Source organism: Pantherophis guttatus, chromosome 13 (assembly GCF_059756535.1).
Source record: "Pantherophis guttatus breed Tessera chromosome 13, ASM5975653v1, whole genome shotgun sequence".
Taxonomy (NCBI): domain Eukaryota; kingdom Metazoa; phylum Chordata; class Lepidosauria; order Squamata; family Colubridae; genus Pantherophis; species Pantherophis guttatus.
The window spans coordinates 4,834,229-4,858,057 of record NC_142075.1 but is presented as its reverse complement, the minus strand read 5'-3'; the positions used below and the strand labels follow the sequence as shown (position 1 = coordinate 4,858,057).

Sequence of the window (23,829 nt, the reverse complement as noted above, 5' to 3'; positions counted from 1 at the left end):
ATCTGTTTTGTAACAAAAACGATACTAAATTTTAAAATTGTACTGTTTTGTGTTTTTAATTATGTATGCCATTCAGATTCTCATATGGTGAGATGGGCAGCTATATAAATTTCCCAAATAAATAAGCAATTCAAATTTATATAGCCACCCTCCGCTGTGATATATGACTCTGGGCAGCTTAGAAACAATGAAAAAGAAAATATAAACAATAAAGAATAAGACAACCGTTTAAAAACATGGGAAAATGCATATAAAAACACATTTTAAAAAGCTTCATAAAATAAATAAAACTCACAACTATTGTGCATTATTTATTTCATAGGATTTCTCTTTTAACAAAGGAAGAACAAGACCAAAAGTAGAGAACAAAATAACAGAGTTGGAGGAGACCTTGGAGGTCTTCTAGTCCATCCTCCTGCTCAATCTTTTCTTAAAAACCTCTAGTGATGGAGCACCCACAACTACTTCTGAATGCAAGCCATTTTACTGATTAATTATTATTCTGTTAGGAAATGTGTCCTTATTTCTAGCTTGGTTCTCTCCTGGATTAGTTTGCATCATTTCTTCTTGTCCCCCTTTTTTGTGCTGGACTAAGAAGAGTGCAGAGACCCCGGTTCAAGTCCCCACTCTGCCATGAATTATTCCTGGGGGATTCAAGGTCAACCTACTGATGGGGTGGTGGGGAAAGTGCTGCACTAGGTTGGATGCAGTACAATTCGGAGTGTGGCCTTACCTTACAGTATAAAGCAGTACTAACACTTCACATATTCTTAAAACTATCCTGTTCTTGATGCAGCCTGCATTTGTATTTTTTTCTTGCCTAAGTGTAAACCCTTATTTTTCTCCCATTGAATTGCCTTTTGTTGGATAGCCGCAGTGTTTAAGTCTGTTACGATCCTTCTGAATCTTCAGCCCATTTTCTGGAGTGTTGGCTATTCCCACCAACTTGGTGACATCTGCGAATTTGACGATTTTCCCTTCTATCGTCTACTGCAGGCTACTTCTGCTGACTGCCGGCTGACTGCAGTTTGGCAGTTCGAGTCTCACAAGGCTCAAGGTTGACTCAGTCTTCCGTCCTCCTGACGCCGGTAAAATGAGGACCCAGATTGTTGGGGACAATAGGCTGGCTCTGTAAAGCGGTATATAAGTCTGAGTGCTATTGCTATCTTCCTTCCTTCCTTCCTTCCCAATGGTTACAGTATTGCAGGCTAACTCTGTCCAGAGTCAGCAGTTCGAGTCTCACCAGGCTCAAGGTTGACTCATCCTTCCGTCCTCCCGAGGTTGGTAAAATGAGGACCCAGATCGTTGGGGGCAACAGGCTGGCTCTGTAAAGCGGTATATAAGTCTGAGTGCTATTGCTATCTTCTTTCCTTCCTTCCCAATGGTTAAAATACAGTATTGCAGGCTAACTCTGTCCACAGTCAGCAGTTCAAGTCTCACCAGGCTCAAGGTTGACTCATCCTTCCATCCTCCTGAGGTCGGTAAAATGAGGACACAGATTGTTGGGGGGCAAGATGTCAACATTTGTAAACCGCTCAGAGAGTTCTGTAAAGCACCTGTAAAGCAGTATATATGTCTTATTGCTACTGGAAGGGTACTGGGCCCAAGAGAGAACCTTGGGACACAGCTCCATTGAGTGCAGTTTGTCAACCAAGTTGAGTTGCTAAGAACTGACTAGGTGGCTCAGTGGCTAAGACGCTGAGCTTGTCGATCAGAAAGGTCGGCAGTTCGAATCCCTAGTACAGGCCTCCTGTGTGAGCAGGGGGTTGGACTAGATGACCTCCAAGGTCCCTTCCAACTCTGTCACTGTTTAGTTAAGCCCTTGAAGGAAAGGCGGGGCGGAAAAAGGCGGCGAGCCTGCGGGGCTAAAGCGACGAGAGATTCGGCCTCGAGCTCCGCCCGGCCTACCTCACAGGGGTGTCATGGTGGCGGCAGCAGGAAGACGGGGAGCATCTCGCGGCTCCGAAACAATAAAGGAGCCTTCACAGCTCGCGCGGCCTGCCCGGAGCGCGACGCCCACTGAGAGGCCGACCGCGATACAACAACGTCCAATTTTTACCTCAGACGTTGGCGGGAAAAGGCACCGGAAGTGGCGACGCCTTTTTCGCGCGGTCCCGCCCCTCCTCGCGCGTCCTTTCTGTTAAGCCCGGCCCCCTTCCCCGGCGACGGCCAATCAGAGGAACAGGAAGGAGGGCTGCCCGGCAACGGGAGGCGGGACGACGACGACGACGGGGCCCCGCTTCCTCGCGGAGATGTTGCGGACGGAGAAGGTGCTGCTGCTGCGGAGCCTTCAAGGCCGCTCCGTGCGGGTCGTGCGCGAGCACTACCTGCGTCCCGACGTGCCCTGCGGCAGCGCCCTCTGCCAGGCGGGCTGTCCCCGCGGTGCGTTGAGAGCGGGGGCGGAGCTTCGAGGGGGCGGGGCCGCGGCTCAGGTGGGGGTAGAGTCGTGTGAACGCCGTTCGCGGCCTTCCCTTGTGTGGGCGGGGCTTACGAGTGCGAGGGAGGGGCCAAGGAGGGGCGGAGCCAGGAGTGGGGTTGGCCTATGTCTGTCATCTCAAAATATTAGCGGCACGTGGAGAAAACGTATGAACGTGTGAACACGTGTCGGGTGGGAAAGATGCGTGTAGTGGGACGAACTTGCTGCTGGTGCCGAGAGCTCTTTATTTCAGGCCCGCTGAAGGAGCTCAGTGTCCAATGGAGGGAGGGAATCTAAAGAGAACGTTGAAAGTTGAAAGTTTGTATGTTAAGCCAAAGAAGAAGACAGATTAAAGTTTTCATTTAAAGAGAGAAAAGAAAAAAGTGGGGTTTTTTTTCTTTCTTGTTTTTTTTTTAAGTTTAGTACTTTGAAAGAAAAAGGTGAAAAAAAAAGGCTTTTCCCCCCCTCCCCTTTTTTTCAGTCAGGTCAAAGAATTTGAAAGAAGTACCATGAATTTTGTAAATAAAAATGGTGACAGTTCACAAAGACTTACTAGGTGCAAATAAGAAATACGCATTATTTCCATAGCAATGGAATGGTTAAAATTATTTTATTTTATTCAAAGAGGTAAATTTGTTTTCATTTGGATGTCACTTCTGGATTTTGTGCTTGTGAAGGGGGGAAAAAAATGAAACGGCTTCATTACTTCTCATTGAATGTGAAAGGGATTCAGGGGAAGGAAAGTCAAAATGTATAAATGCATTAAAAATATAGGCTGCTAAAGTAACTTTCTTAGTAGAGAGTGAGTTGCCTTTTCTTTCCAAGCAACACATGATTGGGCCCAATCAAGCAAATGGGAAGAATTTATTCCACGTTTTCATGGTAGCTTTCAAGAAGGAGAAGGCTTCATGCCCAGCAGAAAGTAGAGAAAGGATCAGATTTAAAATGTTGTTTTTTGCACAGTTAAGAGGGCAGGAAGGGCCTTGCAAGCTGTGTAGGTTGAATCCAGGAAAAATAGAATAGAATAGAGTAGAATTCTTTATTGGCCAATTGTTATTGGACACACAAGGAATTTGTCTTGGTGCATATGAGTAGAGTAGAGTAGAGTAGAACAGAACAGAACAGAACAGAACAGAACAAAACAGAATTCTTTATTGGCCAAGTGTGATTGGACACACAAGGAATTTGTCTTGCTGCGTACGCTCTCAATGTACATAAAAGAAAAGGTACATTCGTCAAGAATCATAAGGTACAACACTTAATGATAGTCATAGGGAAACAGTGAATATAAATCTTAAGGATACCAGCAACAAGGTTACAGGCATACAGTCATAAGTGGGAGGAGGAGGAGATATATGTATACATGATATACATATGTTTTCTTTTCTTTTCGTAGGCCTTTATGTGTATTTCTCTTGAGCCAGGTTCTTCCTACGTAAACCAAGATTTTTATGCAGCCCTAGTTCAGTGAAATCCCAATCCACTAGTTTCTAGGCTTTTTTTCTTCAGGCAGCAGCAAGGACCCTGCTGCCCATTGGGAGACCAGTGCATATATACATACATACATACATACATACATACATACATACATACATACATACATACATACATATATATATATATATATATATATACATATATATATATATACATATACATAATATCAAGTATACATGAATCAGGCATAAATTAGCTTTAAACTACAGGGAGTCCTCAATTTGCAACCACAACCGAGTCCCAAATTTCTGTGGCTAAAGGAGACATTTGCTAAGTGAGTTTTCTCCCATTATATGACCTTTCTTGCCCCATTGTTAAGTGAATCACTGCAGTTGATTAGCTAGTAACCTAGTTTTTAAGTGAATCTGGCTTCCCCATTGAGTTTGCTTGTCAGAAGATCACAAAAAGGGATCACAAGACCCCAGGACACTGCAACTGACTTAAATATGAGTCAGTTGCCAGGAGTCTGAATTTTGATCACATGACCATGGGGGTGCTGCAAGGGTCATGTGTCGTGTGAAAAATGGTCAAGTCACTTTTTCCAGTGCCACTGTAACTTTGAATGGTTTTTAAATGAACTGTTTTAAGGACTACAAGTACCAGGTGTTTTACCTGTAACAGGCATGCGCTAAGAAGGCCTATAAAAATCCTCCTTTGAGAGCGTTGCCTGCTTAGCTGGCAGTAATGAATTCTCCTTGTGAAGCTGGTCCTTCTCTGGAGGTGGGGGAGCCCCTTAAATCTCCAGGTGATAAATTTGAATTCCAAGGTTGATTGGAACAACCATACCAGAAAGATTCTCACCCATATACGACCTCACTTCAGTTTTGTGAAAATTAAAAGCTGTTAGAAAATGTTAAAAATTACATGGAATATCCAAGTTTCCCCCTGTTTTTCCCCACCACAATTGAATGCAAAATTAAATAAATTTCTTTGCCTTTGTCCTTAAAAATAAATGAGTTAGTAACTAGCTGGTAGTTGGCATTTACTAATAAAATAGATACTTGTTATTAATAAAATTATTTCCAGGTAGGCTATGCAGTCCCTTTCTGATAGAAAAAGTCAGGGGAGAATGACATAAGAATGTCTCCCTAGGACTAAATGTGATATGTCAAAGGCAGTTTTTTCCTTCATCTCTGCTTAAGGATGAAAAAGGATATCCTAAAAGAATATCATTCTACCATTTTCATGGGGTATTTTATTCAATTTCTCAGTTTGCATACCCTGTTGCAACTCTTGCTCTAAACTTGAATGCTGTGAGCAGTATGTCTGCTTTTAATTTTTCATTAAAGAGCATGGGGAAGCTCTTTATTGATACAGGTATTCCCAAAAAATGAAGTTTAGTTTGAAGGTTAGCACCTTGTCTCTGACTCTTTAAAGCAGCTGCATCATTTAGTAGGATTGACTCCCACAGCCCAGGATAAATGCAGTTGCTTTAAATGCCACGTGCTGCCCTTGTGGGTTTCAGTGCAAAATTTGGGATTGAATCCAAAAGGCTACTCAGCCCCAGAAGAATTTTAAACCTCAGTTGTGCTTGTAGCCAAACCCTCCCATTTTGTGGGCGATGGCCTTGAGGCGCCCATCGACAGCAGAATAAATTTTCTCCCCTCCCCCAAAAGGATGATTGTTAAGTGGAAATACTGGCTTCAATATTATTGTCTAGGTCAGTGATGGCTAACTGGACCGAGTTCCCTAAAGTGCAAGCAAGCTCACGCCTGAACCCCCAAAATGTAATGTTCGTGGGCTCCCCGTTCATGCACCCCACTCCCACGCACGTGCATGTGCCCCTGCACATGTGCACGCCCCGCATGAGCCCCGCACCCACGAATGTCCCCCCTGCAAGCACCCAGCCCCCCACTCGTGCGTGGCAGAGACTCGAAGATCAGTTGGCCAGTGGGAGGCGCGCACGCATGCGCAGCAGAGTTGAACTGGGGTGACGGCTTCTGTGCTGTCAGAGGGCGCTGCATGCCACCTCTGGCACCCGTGCCATAGATTCGCCATCATGGGTCTAGGTGTAACTCCATGACTTCAATGCCAGTAATCATTGCCCTACTATTACTTTCCATTTGTCATTCATTTTTTTAAAAAAACCAGAAGTCATTGCTAATCATGTTCTCCCCTGCTCCATTCCCAGGAACTGGTCTCCCTTTCTAAGTTTTTGTAAGTTAAAAACTGCATAATTTCCCCCTACTGTACACTTTTAAACCTTACCTACTCTCCCTTCTTCAACTGTTTTCCCCTATCCCAGGGGTCGGCAACCTTAAAACACTCAAAGAGCCACAAAGTTCCTAACTGGAAGCCCCCCATTCAATTCTGGAGCCGACCGGAAGTCTAGTTCCCCCCACTATAGAGTCTCCTCCTAGCGCAGCATCCTTTTTCCTCTACCTGTCCTACCGAAAGCCCTATCAATTGTGGAGCCGACCGGTGACAGGGAGCCGCAGCAGAGGGATGAAAGAGCCACATGCGGCTCCAGAGCCGCAGGTTGCTGACCCCTGCCCTATCCCGCTTTAAATTGTAAATTAAAACGGGATAAATTAAATTCATCCCGTTTTAAATTGTAAATCCCTCAGGATTCCCCTACCTGTCGTTCGTCTTACCTGACAACATATTTATACATATTGTTAAATTTTGGTTTTATTGCTTCAGATGGGAAATTGCTGTCCGATGATGTCACTCACTATGTTGTGCCTGACTGGAAGGTGCTTCAAGATTACCTGGAGATTCTGGAATTACCTGAGCTGAAGGGGCTGGTTTTCATGCAGACAGCATGTCAAGCAATGCAGCAGCAAAGAGGACGCAGGTATCCGGTCTTCTCCAGGAGGGTTAATTTACAGGCCAATGCAGTCCTAGGTTCAGTGGTGGGTTGCTCCCGGTTCGCACCGGTTCACAAGAACCGGTAGTAAAAATTTGAAGTAGTTTGGAGAACCGGTAATAACATTGGCTGGCCACGCCCCCGAACCAGTCCCCGGCCCGGTCGCCGCTCGCTTACCCCGCCCACTTCATCAGAGGCTTTTTTTTTTTTTACTTTTAAATTTTTTTCTACAACCTCTTCGGCCGAAAAAAATGCTTTTAAAAGTAAAAAAAAGCCTCTGATGATCGCGTGGCTCAGCTGGGATCATCAGAGGCTTTTAAAAGCATTTTTCTACAACCTCTTCAGCTGAAGAGGTTGTAGGGGGGAAAAATGCCTTTAAAAAGTTCTGGCGATCCCAGCTGAGTTGCCTGATTGTCAGAGGCTTTTAAAAGCATTTTTTTTCTGCAACCTCTTAAGGTTGTAGAAAAAATGCTTTAAAAGTTAAAAAAAAAAAAAAGTTGGCCATGCCCACCCAGTCACATTCCCCCCCCCACCAAGCCACGCCCACAAAATAAGCCATGCCCACAGAACCGGCAGTAAAAAAATTTAGAACCCACCCCTTCCTAGGCTGCATTAACGGGCAGTTTCAAGTTCATGTGATATGATAGTACTCTTTATTTATGTTATTTATTGATTTATCAAACTTCTTAACTGCCCATCTCCCTCACAAAGGGACTGTTTGCTGCACTAGTGATGCCACATTTGGAGTCCTCAACTTACAACCACAACCGAGCCCAACATTTAAGTTGTTAAGTGAGACATTTGTTCAGTGAGTTTTGCCCTATTTTATGACCTTTCTTGCCACGTTTGTTAAGCGTTGAAGTTAGCAACACGGTCGTTGAGTGAATCTGGCTTCCCCATTGACGTTGCTTGTCGGAGGGTTGCAAGAGGTGATCATGTGATCCCGGGAGACGGCAACCGTCATAAATGTGAATCAGGTGCCAAGCGTCTGAATTTTGATCATGTGACCATGGGAGGCTGCAACAGTCATAAGTGTGAAAAATAGTCAAGTCACTTTTTTCCGTGCCGTTGTAACTTTGAACGGTCACTAAATGAACTATTGTAAGTCGAGGACTACCTTTTCCTGTGTCCAGTTCTGGTCACCATCATACACAAAAAGATGTTGAGACCCTAGAAAGAGTGCAGAGAAGAGCAACCAGGATGTTGAGGAGACTGGAGGCTCAAACATACGATGAATGGTTGCAGGAACTGGGTCTAGCTAGTCTAGTGAAGAGAAGGACCAGGGGAGACAGGATAGCATCTTCCAATATTTGAGGGGCTGCCCCAGAGTGGAGGGGGTCAAGCTATTTTCCAAAGCACCTGAAGGCCAGACAAGGAACAATGGATGGAAACTGACCAAGGGGAGATTGAACCTGGAAATAAGGAGAAATTTTCTGACCGTGAGAGCAATCAACCAGTGGAACAGAAGTTCCCTTCGGAAGTTGTGGGAGCTTCATCACTGGAAGCTTTCAAAGAAGAGACTGGACTGCCATCTGTCAGAAATGGTGTAGGGTCTCCTGGGGGTTGGACTAGATCAGGGGTCCCCAACCTTTCGGACCTCAGGGACCACTAAATTCATAATTTTAAATCTTGTGGACCACTAATAATATGATCTGCCTAAGGACCGGCTGGGTGGGCGTGGCTAGGTGGTCATGTGACTCGGTGGGCATGGCCAACTTGATGTCACTCAGATTGAGGGGTGCTTTGCCGGCCTCTGCTTGCCCCTCCCCTCCCAGCCACTCCTTGCCTCCCCGCCCGGACTCCTTAGGGCCCCAACGGGAAGCAGTAGTTGGAGCTGAGCAGCCACCACGAGAAAGAGTTGGCAAAACAGCTCAGTTCAAATTGGATCTCACCAAGAAGGAGGCCCAGCAGAAGCACCTCACTGAGCACTAGGAGCATAGGCTTTCCAAGCAGAGGGAAGACCTGTGGGAGTACAAGGCTAAGTACTGGCTTCTGGAGGCTCAGCGGGCTGAGATGGTCAGCCAGTTCCAGGCCTGATGCAGTCCCACTGGAACAAGGCCCTCCGGCTCTTTACCACCATTGTTTCCAGTTGCTTTTCACCAAGATCCAAGCGGGGTGAAGGTGTTGGAATAGTGGCTAGAGAAATCCAGGTTCAGCATTGCCGTCAGCCACAGAAATTCAGTGCTGTTCCTCAGCCCAACCAAGGGCTGACCAGGTGATTGTTGGGGGGGGGAGGGGGGGAGCAGGAGGGGGTTGCTTTGAGCTCCTGAAGGAAAGGCAGGATGTAAATCCAACGTCTTCTGTCACTTCAGTTTTCACCTACAATTGATGGTTGTTTGTGTTTCCACATCTAGACCCCTAAGCTAAAGTACCTGCGTTCATTTGCGATCTGTGATACAGGTGATGATGAAGAAAAACATGCATGCATCAATCAATCTATCCATCCATAATATACTGCTAATAAAATGGGGAAAAAAATGAAGATTTGCAGGCCCTTCTGTATTTAATCTGCCTTGCAAATTAATAGACATGCTTAAAATCTCATATTCCTTCAGACTTCAGTTTGCAGATTTATTTCAGATTTACAGTGGCATTGGAAAAGCCAAGATATACAGAATAAACTCTAAAAAGTATACTGTAGTCTCTTTTTTTAAAAAAAATCGATTGCAAAGGTTAATAATATGCCTTGGCGATTATATGAATACATCCGTGCTCTAAATACCCTTGAGACCTGAAAGGTTAATCAGGGATTTTTTTTTCTAGCCGACATTAATTATAGCATCATTATCTATGAATATATTTCAGAGGTAATGGAGGCTTCTAATTGAAAGTCATAATACAGAAAGTTAATAAAAATGTTTAAAATCTTTCTGCCCCTGGTATGTTTGTTCATTTTTTTTTTACTGTCAGACCCTCCCTGGATTGTGAAAATAATTCCATGTTATGCCTGTAAAATACATCTTAATTTTTTTCATTCTTGACACACAATCTGCCATTTGCCTCCCCGCGCGACCTTCCTGCAGTCTGACAGATGGGGGTCAAATATTCCTCACTGACTTGGAAGACCCGAGTGCAATGGCATATTTCAGCGGCGTAAATGAATTATTTTTGACTGACACTTTATTCACATAAATTCTTATGCATAGTTTGAATATTTAAGATTTGGAATACAATACTCTTTTATTTAGAAATTATGTCTTAACGTTGCATTTTTATGAGCTTTCAGTGGTGTTGCCAAAATAAGTAGATGAAGATGGATGAACTAGGCCAGTGATGGCGAACCTTTTTGGCACTGTGCCCAAACCGGAACTTGTGTGCATGTGTGTGTGTCCTTGTGTGGACCCGACCAATCGGGTTACTTGGAACCCTGATAGCATGTATGTACATGCACCGGAGCACAGGAAACCCGAAGACCAGCTGGCCGGCGCATGCATGCCTGTTTTTTGGCCATTTTTCAGGCTGTTTTTCGGGCCCAAGAAACAGCTCAAAAACAGCCAGAAAAAGGCCCAGAAAAGGCCCAAAAAACAGCCTGAAAATGGCCCCCAAAATAGCCCAGAAATGGCCTGTTTTTTGGCTGTTTTGGGGGGCATTTTCAGGCTGTTTTCCCACGAAGAGCAGCTGGTGATGGCGTGCGTGCCCACAGAGAGGGCTCTGGTGTGCCACCTCTGGCATGCGTGCCATAGGTTGCCATCATGGAACTAGGCTTTTACCAATAGCAATAGCACTTAGATCTATATACTGCTTCATAGTCACCTCCCGCCTGGACTATTGCAACGCTCTCTACATGGGGCTCCCCTTGAGGAGCACCTGGAGGCTCCAACTGGCGCAGAGTGCGGCCGCGCGGGTGGTAATGGGAGCGACATGGCGCTCCCATGTAACATCTCTCCTGCGCGAGCTGCACTGGCTCCCGGTGGTCTTCCGGTGCGCTTCAAGGTTTTGGTTACCACCTTTAAAGCGCTCCATGGCTTAGGACCTGGGTACTTGCAGGACCGCCTACTACCACCAATAGCCTCCCACCGGCCGGTACGCTCCCATAGAGAGGGGCTCCTCCGGGTGCCGTCGGCCAAACAATGCCGACTGGTGGCCTCCAGGGGGAGAGCCTTCTCTGTGGAGGCACCTACTATCTGGAACGAGCTCCCCCCGGAGATACGGAGGATCCCGGATCTGCGCACCTTCCGCCACGCTTTAAAGACCTTATTATTTCACCAGGCGGGCCTGGCCTAATTTTCTCCCTCTTTTATAGAAGATTTTTGATTTTTAAATATCTTTTAGTATTTTATATATTCAATTTTAAAATTGGTTTTAAATAGTTTGGGGTTTTAAATTTGTCGGGGCCAAAATTATTTAATTTGATTTTATTCTACTTTTAAATTTTGTATGTATGTGTTTTATTGTTTGGCTGTGCACCGCCCTGAGTCCTTCGGGAGTAGGGCGGTATAGAAATCAAATAAAAGATAAAGAAAGATAAAGATAGTGCTTTTACAGCCCTCTCTAAGCAGTTTACAGAGTAGGCAGCCTCTTGCCCCCAACAATCTGGGTCCTCATTTTACCAATCTCGGAAGGAGGGAAGGCTGAGTCAACCTTGAGCCTGGTGAGATTCGATCTGCTGAACTGCAGCTAGCAGTCAGTTTAAGTAGCCTACAGTGCTGCACTCTAACCATTGCGCCACCTCAGCCCTAATCTTTAATAGGCTCTAATCTCTTAAACTTGGGTGGGTCTGCTAGTGAGTTGGGGGACCCTTAAGAATCCTCAGATCTCAGCTTCTCTTCCCCAATGAAGTGGGGGGTGGGGGCAAGGAAGCCACTGTCCTTACTTTGGCTGTGGGACCCTGAAGAAAAGTGAGCTTAGGTAAGGCAGGGGCGATGGGACCCAGCAATTATAGAATTAGCAGGAAACATCGGTTGCAGGAGGGTTTGTGGAGTGCCACGTGCTTTGGGTGCTTCGTAGCTTTGGGTCTGTTTGTTGAGTCAAAGTGCTGGAATGTAATTTAAATTATGCTTCTCCCACATTCCCATTCTGTTACTTTTACATATGGAATTGCACATAGAATCATAAGGCTGCAAGGGACCTCAGGGGTCCTCTAGTCCAGCCCCCTGGCCAAGATCATAGAGTCGTAGGGCTGGAAGGGATCTTGGAGGTCTTCTAGTCCAACCCCCTGGCCAAGGCAGGAGAACTTGTTTCATACAGGACAAATGGGTGTCTATAATCTTTTCTTGAAGACCTCCAGGGATGAAGCACTCACAACTCCAGGGAAGCAAGCTGTTCCATTGACTAACTGTTCTCACTATCAGGAAATTCCTCCTTCATCCTTTCTTTAACAAGGTAGCATTGGACAGGATGGTGGAGGCTGTCCTACCTGAGCAAGAGGTTGGACTAGAAAACCTTCAAGGTCCCACCCTATATTTATTTTCTTTTGAGAGCAGGCATCAGAATTTCATTTTTTAACGTGTGCCAGTGTGTTCATAGAAAAAAGTGAAATAAAGCTTATCTTTATCTTGTCTTGTCTTTATCTGTCTTTGCCTTTGTCTTATCTTATTATTCTATAATTGTTCTATAATTCAGAATTTTGAAGCTTCCAACTGGTACCCAACAAGTGAATATGTTTACATAGATTAGGGCAGCTCTCCCCAGACCAGACACCCTCCAAATACGCAGAGCAACCCCAGGATTCTCAAAAAGACCCTCTGCCTGGGGGAAATTTTGCAATCTGCATCTTGAAGGGAAGCCCCAGTAAAGGAAGGCTGGCCCAGAAACCTCTCTGGTGCTTTTGTTGGCAAGAAAAGCTGGCTGCGCCTTCATTTACTGACGATTCGGTTGGATTTAAATTGATTTCATTTCATTTATGGTATATGACTGCCCGTTTACAACTACAGGTAGTCCTCGACTTATAACCATGATTGAGCCCCAAATTTCTGTTGCTAAGTGAGACATTTGTTAAGTGACTTTTGGCCCATGTTACGACCTTCCTTGCCACATTTGTTAAGTGAATCCCTGCAGTTGTTAAGTTAGTAACAGGTTGTTAAGTGAATCTGGCTTCCCCATTGACTTTACTTGTCAGAAAGTTGGATTGCATGACCCAGGGACACTGTGACCGTCATAAATACGAGTCAGTTGCCAAGCGGCTGAATTTTGATCCCATGACCACGGGGATGCTGCAACGGTCCTAAATGTGAAAAACAGTCATAAGTCACTTTTTTTCAGTGACATTGTAACTTCAAACGGACATTAATTGAACTGTTCTAAGTCGAGGACTACCTGTACATGACTCTGAGCGGCTCATTGCATTAGTGGACTCAGTCAGACACTTTTCAAAATGTGCCCAGCTGCAGCCTCGGCTGGCAGGAACAGCCCTTCCATTGACCTCACAGATTGGCAGGCAGAAGAAGCTGCTGGCCTTCTCGTTGGCAGGCAAAGCAGGGCAGGGAAGGGATGCCCAGGCAGGGATGGGTGGGGTGGCCGGTGAAAACACCTGACCAGCCACCTGCTCCTCACCAAAGTTGTTGATGCCCTCCGATAAATCACTGCCATAAAATGAAAGGCAAATATAAAACAGAGCACAGAAGAAAACACATTCAGGCCACCTTGTCACATTACATAATTCCTTTGATATAGCTGTTCAATAATTTCAAGATTCTACATTGTTTCTTTAAAAAAAAAAACACTCTGCCACTGCTGTTCTTAGCATAGTTTAACATAACATATTATCTGAAGGTCTGTGTATATATATAACCAGATCTCCTGGCAGCAAAAGGCTGCAAATGATTTGAGCAGGAAAGTCTAAATATGAGGCATGGCTGTTTCGGGTCTTAAATAATAAAAGTTGTTCTCTGTCAAACCGTCTCTTGTCTTCTGCTTCTTCTACAGGCACTACAATAAACTGCGGAATTTAGTGAGGGATGCCCGCCGCGATTGCATTATATTTTTTAATGAATTCCAGCTGCTTTCTTATTTGCCACGAGAGCGGGGAGAATCGCTGGAGAAATGGCAGACCAGGTACTTGCTCCACATAACGCGGCCCTGAGCAGTGCAGCTTTGGCTCAGCTTTGGTGACACCTTCATTGGTCTTCAGGCTGCCCAGCCCTGGCCTGGCCTGACCTGGCCTAGGGGTGGGGGTGATCATTGTCTTATACAGGGAGTCCTTGACATTTGTGAAGTGAGTTTTGTCCCATATTTCCACTTTTCTTGCCAAAAGAGCCTTGGTAGTACAGTGGTCTAAGGCACCCTGTTATTAACATTCAGCTGCCTACAATTACTGCAAGTTCGAATCTCTCCAGGCTCAAGGTTGACTCAGCCTTCCATCCTTTCAAAGGTAGGTGAAATGAGGACCCAGATTGTGGGGGCAATAAGCTGACTTTGTATAAATATACAAAAGGATGAAGGCTATTGCTTAATGCACTGTAAGCCGCCCTGAGTCTCCAGAGAAGGGCGACATATAAATCAAATAAATAAATAAAAAAAAAAGAATTGCAAGTGAATTCTTGCAATTCACTTTGCTAAGTGAATTATTGCAGGTGTTAAATTAGTAACACGGTTGTTGAGTGAATCTGGCTTCCTCGTCGACTCTGCTCGTCCGAAGGTCACAAAAGGGGATCACGTGACCCCCCCGGGACACTGCGACCGTCATAAATGCGAGTCAGTGGTCAAGCATCCAAATGTAAATTACGTGACCCTGGGGATGCTGCCACGGTCGTAAGTGTGAAAAACTGTCATAATTCACTTTTTTCAATGCCGTTGTAACTTTGAACGGTCGCTAAATGAACCGTCATAAGTCGAGGACTACCTCTATTCGAACAAAGCACAATTGAGAACGGCCTACCTGGATCTGACTGGGGAGACACAGTAATACGATGTGCGTTTTCTTGCATTTAGGTGTTCTACTCTGTTTTTCACATACGGTCTTATTCACTGTCCCCTATTTTATATTCTGCTAAAATATATTCGGATGAGACCTAATCAATCAAGTATTTCAGTAAAGTAATGTGGAAGGAGCTCCCTTTAGTGTTGATCAGTGAACCCTTGAAGGACTGACTGCGTAGACTTAAATCAGTGTTTCTCAACCTTGGTAGCTTGAAGATGGGTGGACTTCAACTCCCAGAATCCCCCAGCCAGCGCTGCTGGCTGGGGGATTCTGGGAGTTGAAGTCCACCCATCTTCAAGCTACCAAGGTTGAGAAACACTGACTTAGATGCTTGTGGCATGTTTTCAAACGGCAGACGATTAAGTCGTACAAACGGCGGGATCAGAGCAAAAGGAGAAGATGTAACATGACATCCAAAGATAAATGTGATCGCTGATTCTCCTAGGAGTATTTACAACGCCTCCGTGTGGTACTATAATCACTTCTCGGGCCAGATGCCCATCGTCATGGTAACAGAGGACGAAGAGGCTGTACAACTGTTCGGAAGTGAAACGGAAGGCGTCTTTGTGATCTCATTCAAGGTAAATGCCTTTTGTGCTGTTCTTTTGTGTGTCGACTTGCGACTGGTCGTTTAGTTACTTTGGGGCTACTGGATTCAGAGTTCTGATGGCTGCCCCCACCAACACCCCACCAAACTTGGGGTGCCCGGCATCGCAGCCATATTTAAGGCCGTTTGAAGCATCCCGCGTTCACATGATCATGTTTTTATTCATTTAATTTATTTAGAAAATGTATATTACCACCTACTCGCACGTGGCAACTCAAGGTGGCTTACAAGGATATAAAAACACAATATAAAAGAAAAATAATAAAAAAAGAAAATAATAAAATAATAACACACACACCCAACCTCCCCCCCACGCCGGCGACAACACACATTCATACACCAGTTTTGATTAAAACTGGCACTTCTGATTTTGGTTTTCACCTAACCATGGTGGCATTCAGTAAACAATTGTTGCAAAAAAAAAAAAAAGTTGTAAAAAAGTCATGTGACCTATCAATTTATAAACATCAGAGCCATGAGGGGCAGGCTCCATTATGGTCGTAAGTCGAGGACTACCTGTAATAGACTTTCAGGTTCTTTATTTTCTCATCCCCAAAGAGGCATCTGGATCTGTCCTTTTAGAAAGGGAGGGAGGAATCCCCCCCCCCCATAAAGTACCATTGGCCCAGTTTGGAGTCACTCCTGATGTTGGGGGGATCCACAACTACATTTGAGGGCAAAGAGGCATTTGCTGTTTTTCAGAATTGAGTTTTGTGCTCTCCACCACCTTACCTTCCTATTGGCTGCAAGTCCCCTACTTTGTTTAAGGTACCATGAGGTAAAGGTAAAGGTTCCCCTCGCATATATGTGCTAGTCGTTCCCGACTCTAGGGGATGGTGCTCATAATAATAATAATTTTATTGTCATTGCATGGATATACAGAGTATACCTATATAATGAAATTCCCTTAACACCCAAAGACCAGGTCCAACACACATAACAATCCCCAAACACACTCATCTCCGATTCAAAGCCGAAGAGCCAGCGCTGTCTGAAGACGTCTCCATGGTCATGTAGCCGGCATGACTCAATGCCAAAGGCGCACGGAACACGGTTACCTTCCCACCAAAGGTGGTCCCTATTTTCCTACTTGCATTTTTTACCTGCTTTCAAATTGCTAGGTTGGCAGAAGCTGGGACAAGGAACGAGAGCTCACCCCATTACACGGCACACTAGGGATTCGAACCGCTGAACTGCTGACCTTTTGATCGACAAGCTCAGCGTCTTAGCCACTGAGCCCTCATGCTCTTAGAAGAGGAAGTTGACTGTTCTGCTGGGTTTTAAAGTTCAGGCAGAAAAAAGACACAACCTTGTTTTGACAGAACCAGGTAGGCAGCTCCACCTATGTGTCGCGAATCTGCCTCCAGACCCTCTCCGGATGCGAGTTCAGAGGAAGGGGAGTTTGAGTAAAGCGCAGAGCCGAGTGTTGGTCAGGATTGGGGCTCAGAGAGTGCTGGCCTGATGGAGCAGCCTCAGCTAGGTCAGAACAGAACAGAATAATAAGAGTTGGAAGGAGCCTTGGAGGTCCAACCTCCTGCTTAGGCAGGAAATCCTACACCACTTCAGACAAATGGTCATCAGACAAGTGACAGGCTGAAACTGGCGAGCTGCAGCCAGTTGGCCAGGAGGCTCCAGGCTAGGACTGGGATCAGCAGCTGCCTTTTAGCAATGAGGAGGAGGTGACGTCCACACCTCCTCCTGATCCAAGGTCACGTAGAGCAGAGAGGAGGCAGGCACAACTCCTGTCAGCTAGGCTACTCATGTGGAGGCAACCTCGCCTCTCATGAAGCGCTGCACTACATCACCTACTTAATCCCTCCCTGAGGACTTGAGTGTTGTTGGAGCAACGTGCCCAGTTCCGTGCCTTTTTTTTTTTTTAATTTGATTTATATGCCATCCTTCTCCGGAGACTCAGGACGGCTTACAATGCGCTAAGCAATAGCCTTCATCCTTTTGTATATTTATACAAAGTCAGCTTATTGCCCCCCACAAACTGGGTCCTCATTTAACCTACCTTAGAAAGAATGGAAGGCTGAGTCAACCTTGAGCCTGGTAAGATTCGAACCTGCAGTAATTGCAGGCAGCTGTGTTGATAACAGGGTGCTTTAGACCACTGTACTACCAAGGCTCTTTTTATGTTTGTGCTGTGTATCCTGACCCATTTGACTTGTGGACTGCTTTCCTGGACTTCATGTGTGCCCACTAGACTCAGTTACCCAATGACTCTGTTACTGTGCTCGGAATTCGGACCTGCGCAACGGAGGCTGCTTTCCAAGGACCTGTTTCAGGGGTGGGTTGAATAAACACCTGTAGAACTCTTGCTGTACGGGGGGGGAGGGGAGTGGGGGAGTGCATGTATACATGCACCCAGCTCCTTTGCGCTATTGTCCTGTGCACTGTGCATCTGAACTCCTTGCAGAAAAGTAATGGACATCTTAATCTCCTCACTTCAGTCACTGGAAGTGCTATTAACTGATCTTCCCCGGGCCTTGTAATGGTATGTGAGAATGGCCTTGGAGATGGGAGGAAGAGCTGCAGGTGAGTGAGTGGTTGGATAAGAGGCAGCAGAGGCTGCATAAGCAACGGGGGCATGGCAAACAGCTCAGAAAGGACCCTCCCTAGTTTCTTGGATGTAAAGGAGAGGGGAAGAGAAATATACATTGAAACTTGTAAGATTCTGTTAATGCAGGGGTCTGCAACCTTAAACACTCAAAGAGCCATTTGGACCCGTTTCCCAAGAAAAGAAAACACCGGGAGCCACAAAACCCTTCCCGTGCCTGACTATTTCTTGAGCGGCCAAAAAACTAGCATATGCAATTGAATTAAATGTTCTGTTTTCTTCTGAAACTTTTCTTTTCTTGGATTTATCCATGGTTGGCCTACTGGGGGTTGAAAAGCTCAATAAATCTCGTGTTAGCACATGTCACACATTGGCGGTTGTGGCACATATTTTGAGTGACAGGGAGCCGCAGCAGAGGGGTGAAAGAGCCACATGCGGCTCCAGAGCCTCAGGTTGCTGACCCCTGTGTTAATGCAATCTTAGTGTAAAATAGAACTACTTCTTGGGGGTATGTTTCTTGACTGGCCTGCCTTGCAGAGCTGACATCAATCTTGCAATTCATGAAGTAAATCGATAGGTAGCGGGGCAGTGGGTCTCCAATTTCTTTTTTGTTGTCTGTACACACAGAATTACTTGGACAACTTCTGGCCCGATTTAAAAGCCGCTCAAGAGCTTTTGGATTCCATACTCCAGTCGCGACGTGAACGGGAAAGCGAAAGCCATGAAAACAGTGGGAAGGAATACCCCGAGCATCTCCCTATAGAAACCCTGGAAGCCGGAATCAAATCGGGACACTACATCCAGGTGACGTTTACAATGCATGCACAGAAAGCTAAAATAACAGAGGGGAAATTATCAATATCTCTGACCTCAAAGTAGCTTGACACAGAGCCTTCCAGTGTGAGCTTACTTTAAACTTCCAAGCATCTTTCTTTAAAATTTGTAGACCAGATCTGGCAATCTGGCCAAGCAAAATCTGGTTGATTTTGCTAGAGTCGGCTGTAAATACCAAAAGAAGCAGACCTGTTACAGAATCATAAGCCATGAGCTATGCTTTTATAATATTTCTGTGCAGGTTTTTTTTTTTTTTTTGTGGAAATAATGGTGAAAATGTAGATGGTCAGAGATATGTCAAAAGATATCTTAGAGCCTTGGTGGCTCAGCAGACTAAAGTGCTATTAAGTAGCACCAGCTGCCTGCAATTACTGCAAGTTCAATTCTCACCAGGCTCAAGGTTGACTCAGCCTTCCATCCTTCGAGATAGGTAAAATGAGGACCCGGATTGTGGGGGCAATAAGATGACTTTGTATACAAAAGAACACCACTTGGGGGCCCCTGAAAGCCCTACTAAGCAGGTATATACAAAAGTATGAAGGCTATTGCTTAACGCATTGTAAGCCGCCCTGAGTCTCCGGAGAAGGGCGGCATATAAATCGAACCAATAAACAAACAAACAAACAAATAAATAAATAAATAAATAAATAAATAAAATGGGTATGGGAAATTCCTGAAAAAGGAGCCCTTCCCACGTGTTTCATCTCTCTTGCTCTTTTCTCTCAATAATATAAAATGGCCATTGTCTCTGTAGGCAAAAAAAGATCCCAGCATCTTGCTGCCGTCTCTATGCTGGCCTTTGTAGAATTACGGAATTGGTAGGAAAAAAAACCCCAAATCCACAAAACGAAGATCTGGAGTGTTTAGCGGCAATTTATTTTAAATAATTTGAAAATGGCCTGACAACTAGTAATAAAAAATTAGTCGTTTATGGCTCTGAAAATGACATAGCGAAGCAACTGTAATAAACGGCGCACAGCTGGCCGGATAAAATAAATAACATATGGCTTGGCTGATGGCGCTTGCCACAAGTGAGTCTTTAAAGAATGGGGGAAAGCTAATAGGAAGGAGGCCAGTTAGATTTATTAAGCCACAAGGTGGATATCATATCAGCAGCAAGAGCCAGCGTGTTTTTTCAAGAGGCAACTGGACTTTCTGGGTTTTTCTTTGAAGACGTTTCGCTTCTCATCCAAGAAGCTTCTCCGAAGAGCTGAAGAAGCTTCTTGGATGAGGAGCGAAACATCTTCAAAGAAAAGCCAGAAAGTCCAGTTGCCTCTTGGAAGGAAAGTGTCAGACTTCGATGCTATCTCAAAATAAATGAATTTCCAAACTGCCAATCTTTAAGGAAATCTTTTCTTTAATTGAGCACAGCCACCGGATCATGACTCGATGCGGACAAGACTGACCTTTTGCCCCCCAATCCCTCCCTTTCCGATCCCCAAATCTCTGCCGTCATTTCCCAGGAACGTCTCCCCCCTTCATTTCCACGACAACCCAATTTCAAAGGGATTTAGCAGGCAAAAGTTCAGAGCTTATCTCTCTCTCTCCTCTGCTCTCTATGCCAGCGTCGAAGCGCTGACAGAAAGCACCTTTGGGACAACCGTAACCTGGAGGACTGAGGATCTCCCTACACAAGAGCCAATGTGGTTGGCTGCTTAAGGGGTCGAATTATTAAGAGCAGCAGAAGTTCATGTTCAAATCTTGTCTCGCCATGAAAACTCAGTGACTTTTAGTGTCAGTCAGCGTCTAGGCTACCTCTCAGGGTTGCAGTTGTAGGGAAAATTAAAGGTACAGTTACCTCAATTTACAACAGTTCGTTTAGTGAAGTTACAATGGGATTGAAAAAAGTGATTTATGACTGTTTTTCACACTTATGCCCATTGCAGCATCCCTATGGTCATGTGATCAAAATTCAGACATTTGGCAACTGGCATGTACTTATGACGGTTGTAGTGTTCCGGGGTCACGTGATCCCCTTCTGCGACCTTTTGACAAGCACAGTCAATGGGGAAGCCAGATTCACTTAACAACCATATTACTAGCTTAACAATTTCAGGGATTCACTTAACAACTGTGGAAAGAAAGGTCATAAAATGGTGCAAAACTCACTTGACAAATGCTTCACTTAACCACAGAAATGTTGGGCTCAATTGCAGTCGTAAGTTGAGGACTGCCTGTATTGCGTTCACCTAGATCAGAATTTCCCAACTTTGGAAACGTTTAAAACTTGTAGATTTCAACTCCCAGAATTCCCCAGCCGGCTTCTCACAAGCAAGTTTAATGGGGGAAGCTGGATTTGCTTAACAACTTACAAGAATTTAGCAACTGCGGTGATACACTTAACAACCATGTCAAAAAAAGGTCATAAAATCAGATGTGACTCACCCAGCAACTGCCTTGCTTAGCAGTTGAAATCCTGGTCCCACTTATGGTCGTAAATCGAGGACTACCTGTATTAAAGATACTTGAGGTCAGAATCGTCCCCCTCCTGGGGTTTCTCATCCTTCCTGATCAGGAGCGGCTTCGCTTTGCTGCACGTGACTTTACTTTTAAAATACTTATTTATCTCGTGCACGAATACAAATGGGCATTTTGGGATACCTAAAATTGTTTGGCTCGTAAAAATTCTCAGCATTCCTCCAGGCAGCACTTAAAAGAATGTCAGCCAGCAAATCAAACAAAGAATATCCAGGTCAAACAAAAATGAATAGGGGCTGCCATTCATTTCTGTCCTATGGACGGCTCTCTAGTATTTGAATCCTGAAGCAATTTGTATTCTAAGTATTTCAAATACCCTTCACGTTTCAGTTCTTCCCTTATCTTAGACCACGAATGAGAGTTTTTATTCAGTTCCTGATACTCTGATATAGGAAAGAGCTGTTCTTAGCAATATAATTAAGGGGGAAAAAAACTCCATTTGTATAATCATACAACTAAAATAAACCAAGGCTTATCCATGCATGATTCTGAAACAGCTTTGCAATTCAAAGGGGAAAAAAAGCCAATTTTAACAGAGGGATAGAAGCAAGATTGTGTGAAGCATTAGTACCACCTTAGAAGGCCTTGGTAAGTCCACACTTGGAATATTGCATTCAGTTTTGGTCGCCATAATATAAAAAAAGATGTTGAGAGACTGTAAAGGGTGCAGAGAAGAGCAACAAAGATGATTGGGGTTCTGGAGGCTAAAACGTATGAAGAACGGTTGCTGAAATTGGGTATGTCTAGTTTAATTAAAAGAAGGACCAAATGTGACATGATAGCAGTGTTCCAATATTTAAAGGGTTGCCACAAAGAAAAGGGAGTCAATTTATTCTGCAAAGTACCTGAAGGCAGGACAAGAAGCAATGGGTGCTTCTAGGAGCCTGGATAGCTCTGCAGACAAGGCACTGTAATTTAACACCAGCTGTCTGCAATTAAAAAGTAAGTTCGAATCTTGCCAGGCTCAAGGTTGACTCAGCCTTCCATCCTTTCTAAGGTAGGTAAAATGAGGACCCATATTATGGGGGCAATAAGATGACTTTGTATAAATATACAAAAGTATGAAGGCTATTGCTTAACGCATTGTAAGCCGCCCTGAGTCTCCAGAGAAGGGCGGCATATAAATCAAATTAAAAAAAAAAAAATGGGTGGAAACTAATCAAGGAGAGAAGCAACCTAGAACTAAGGAGAAATTTTCTAAAAGTGAGAACAATTAAGCAGTGGAACAGCTTGCCTTCAGAGGTTGTAGGGACTTCATCACTGGAGGCTTTTAAGGAGAGACTGGACAGCCATTGATGACCTCCAACTCTGTTACTGTTACTGAAATGGTACAGGTTCTCCTGCTTAGGTGGGGGTTGGATTGGAGGACCTCTGGGCTCCCTTCCAACTCTGTTAATCTGTTATTCATTTTTGTAGGGGGTCTTGAATGTGAATAAGCACAGAGCCCAGTTAGAGGCATTCATGCGATTTCAAGGCGCTAGCAACAAAGAAAAAGGTGAGGACAAATTCAGCATATTCCGTTTGGCTCTCATGCCAAGTCTGGTTTTGCCTTCCTATGCAATGTACACTTGAGGCAATTTAATTTCATTTTTAATTTAATTTCATTTTTAATTTAATTTCATTTAATTTTTAAAAATTTATTTATACCTCAGCCCATGGCCTAACTAGGCAACCTGAAAGAAAGGCTGGTTGAATGGGTGGAATCTGCTTCTGACAATGCTGCTTCTACATTTTTCTGACTTTTGCCCCTCTGTTGTTGCTGATATTATGCTGGGTTCAGTTAAACTTCAGGGTCATTTTGGGAATGGGTGTCAGACTGCGATGCTATCTCAAAATTAAATGAATTTCCAAACTGCCAATCTTTAAGGAAATCTTTCTTTAATTGAGCACAGCCACCGGATCATGACTCCGCGTGGACAAGACTGACCTTTTGCCTCCCAATCCCTCCCTTTCCGATCCCCAAATCTCTGCTTCTCATTGGCTATCTTCGAAGTCATTCTTCAGACTTCTTTTCATGTCATTTCCCAGGAATGTGCCCCCTCCCCTCATTTCCACGGCAACCCGACTTCAAAGGGATTTGGCAGGCAAAAGTTTCAGAGTTTATCTCTCGCTCTCCTCTGCTCTCTATGCCAGCGTTGAAACGCTGACATCGGGTTCCCCAAAGCTATTGGAACAGGAATGGATTGGATTGGATTGGGATAAAAATTAGTAAAACAATATCCTGCAATGTTGGGCAGCTTTTTAAAAAAACGACAAGCCATATCTTAACAGTTGTTATGTTAAAATGAGGCTTTTTTGCATATTTTATTTTTTAAATAATTATTGTTCAGCTTTAATTAATTATTGATTTAATGGATCATCTCTTATCCATGAATATCCCTAATTAGCAAACTGAAGCATATTGAAAATCTTCTGTTTTTTTTCCTCTCCTCTCTAATGCTGGAGATACTAGTCCTCTTGATCCATATTTTTCTTCCTTGGTACCCAGATCTCAAGACAGATGTTCTCATTTATGGCACAAAAGCCCGGAATAGAGCAATCCATGGGGATGTGGTGGCAGTGGAATTATTGCCCCAGAAGGAGTGGAAAGGACGGACGGCTGCCCTCGGAGAGAATGAGGGCGAAGAGAAAACTCCTGGGGAAGTTTATGGTGAACCCATGCCCACTGGTACGTGGCCAAGAAGAAGACCTGTTGAGACCAGGCTTCTGTTTTGATCGGCTGCCAACCCCAGTTATACGTCTGTTGTATTATCAAGTATGACGCAGGTCT

General features: G+C 44.5%; 1 protein-coding gene across 1 annotated transcript in view; it reads left to right on the top strand.

The window, feature by feature from the left end:
* The first annotated feature begins 2,193 nt into the window (after positions 1-2,193).
* DIS3L (DIS3 like exosome 3'-5' exoribonuclease) overlaps positions 2,194-23,829 on the top strand; it is a 38,564-nt gene continuing 16,928 nt past the window's right edge. Inside the window, exons 1-7 of the mRNA XM_034435454.2 lie at positions 2,194-2,382; positions 6,557-6,710; positions 13,587-13,715; positions 15,026-15,161; positions 18,375-18,551; positions 22,476-22,554; positions 23,548-23,727. Of these exons, the coding sequence (XP_034291345.2) occupies positions 2,253-2,382; positions 6,557-6,710; positions 13,587-13,715; positions 15,026-15,161; positions 18,375-18,551; positions 22,476-22,554; positions 23,548-23,727 (985 nt within the window). The 5' untranslated portion in view covers positions 2,194-2,252. The remainder of the gene's footprint in view (positions 2,383-6,556; positions 6,711-13,586; positions 13,716-15,025; positions 15,162-18,374; positions 18,552-22,475; positions 22,555-23,547; positions 23,728-23,829) is intronic.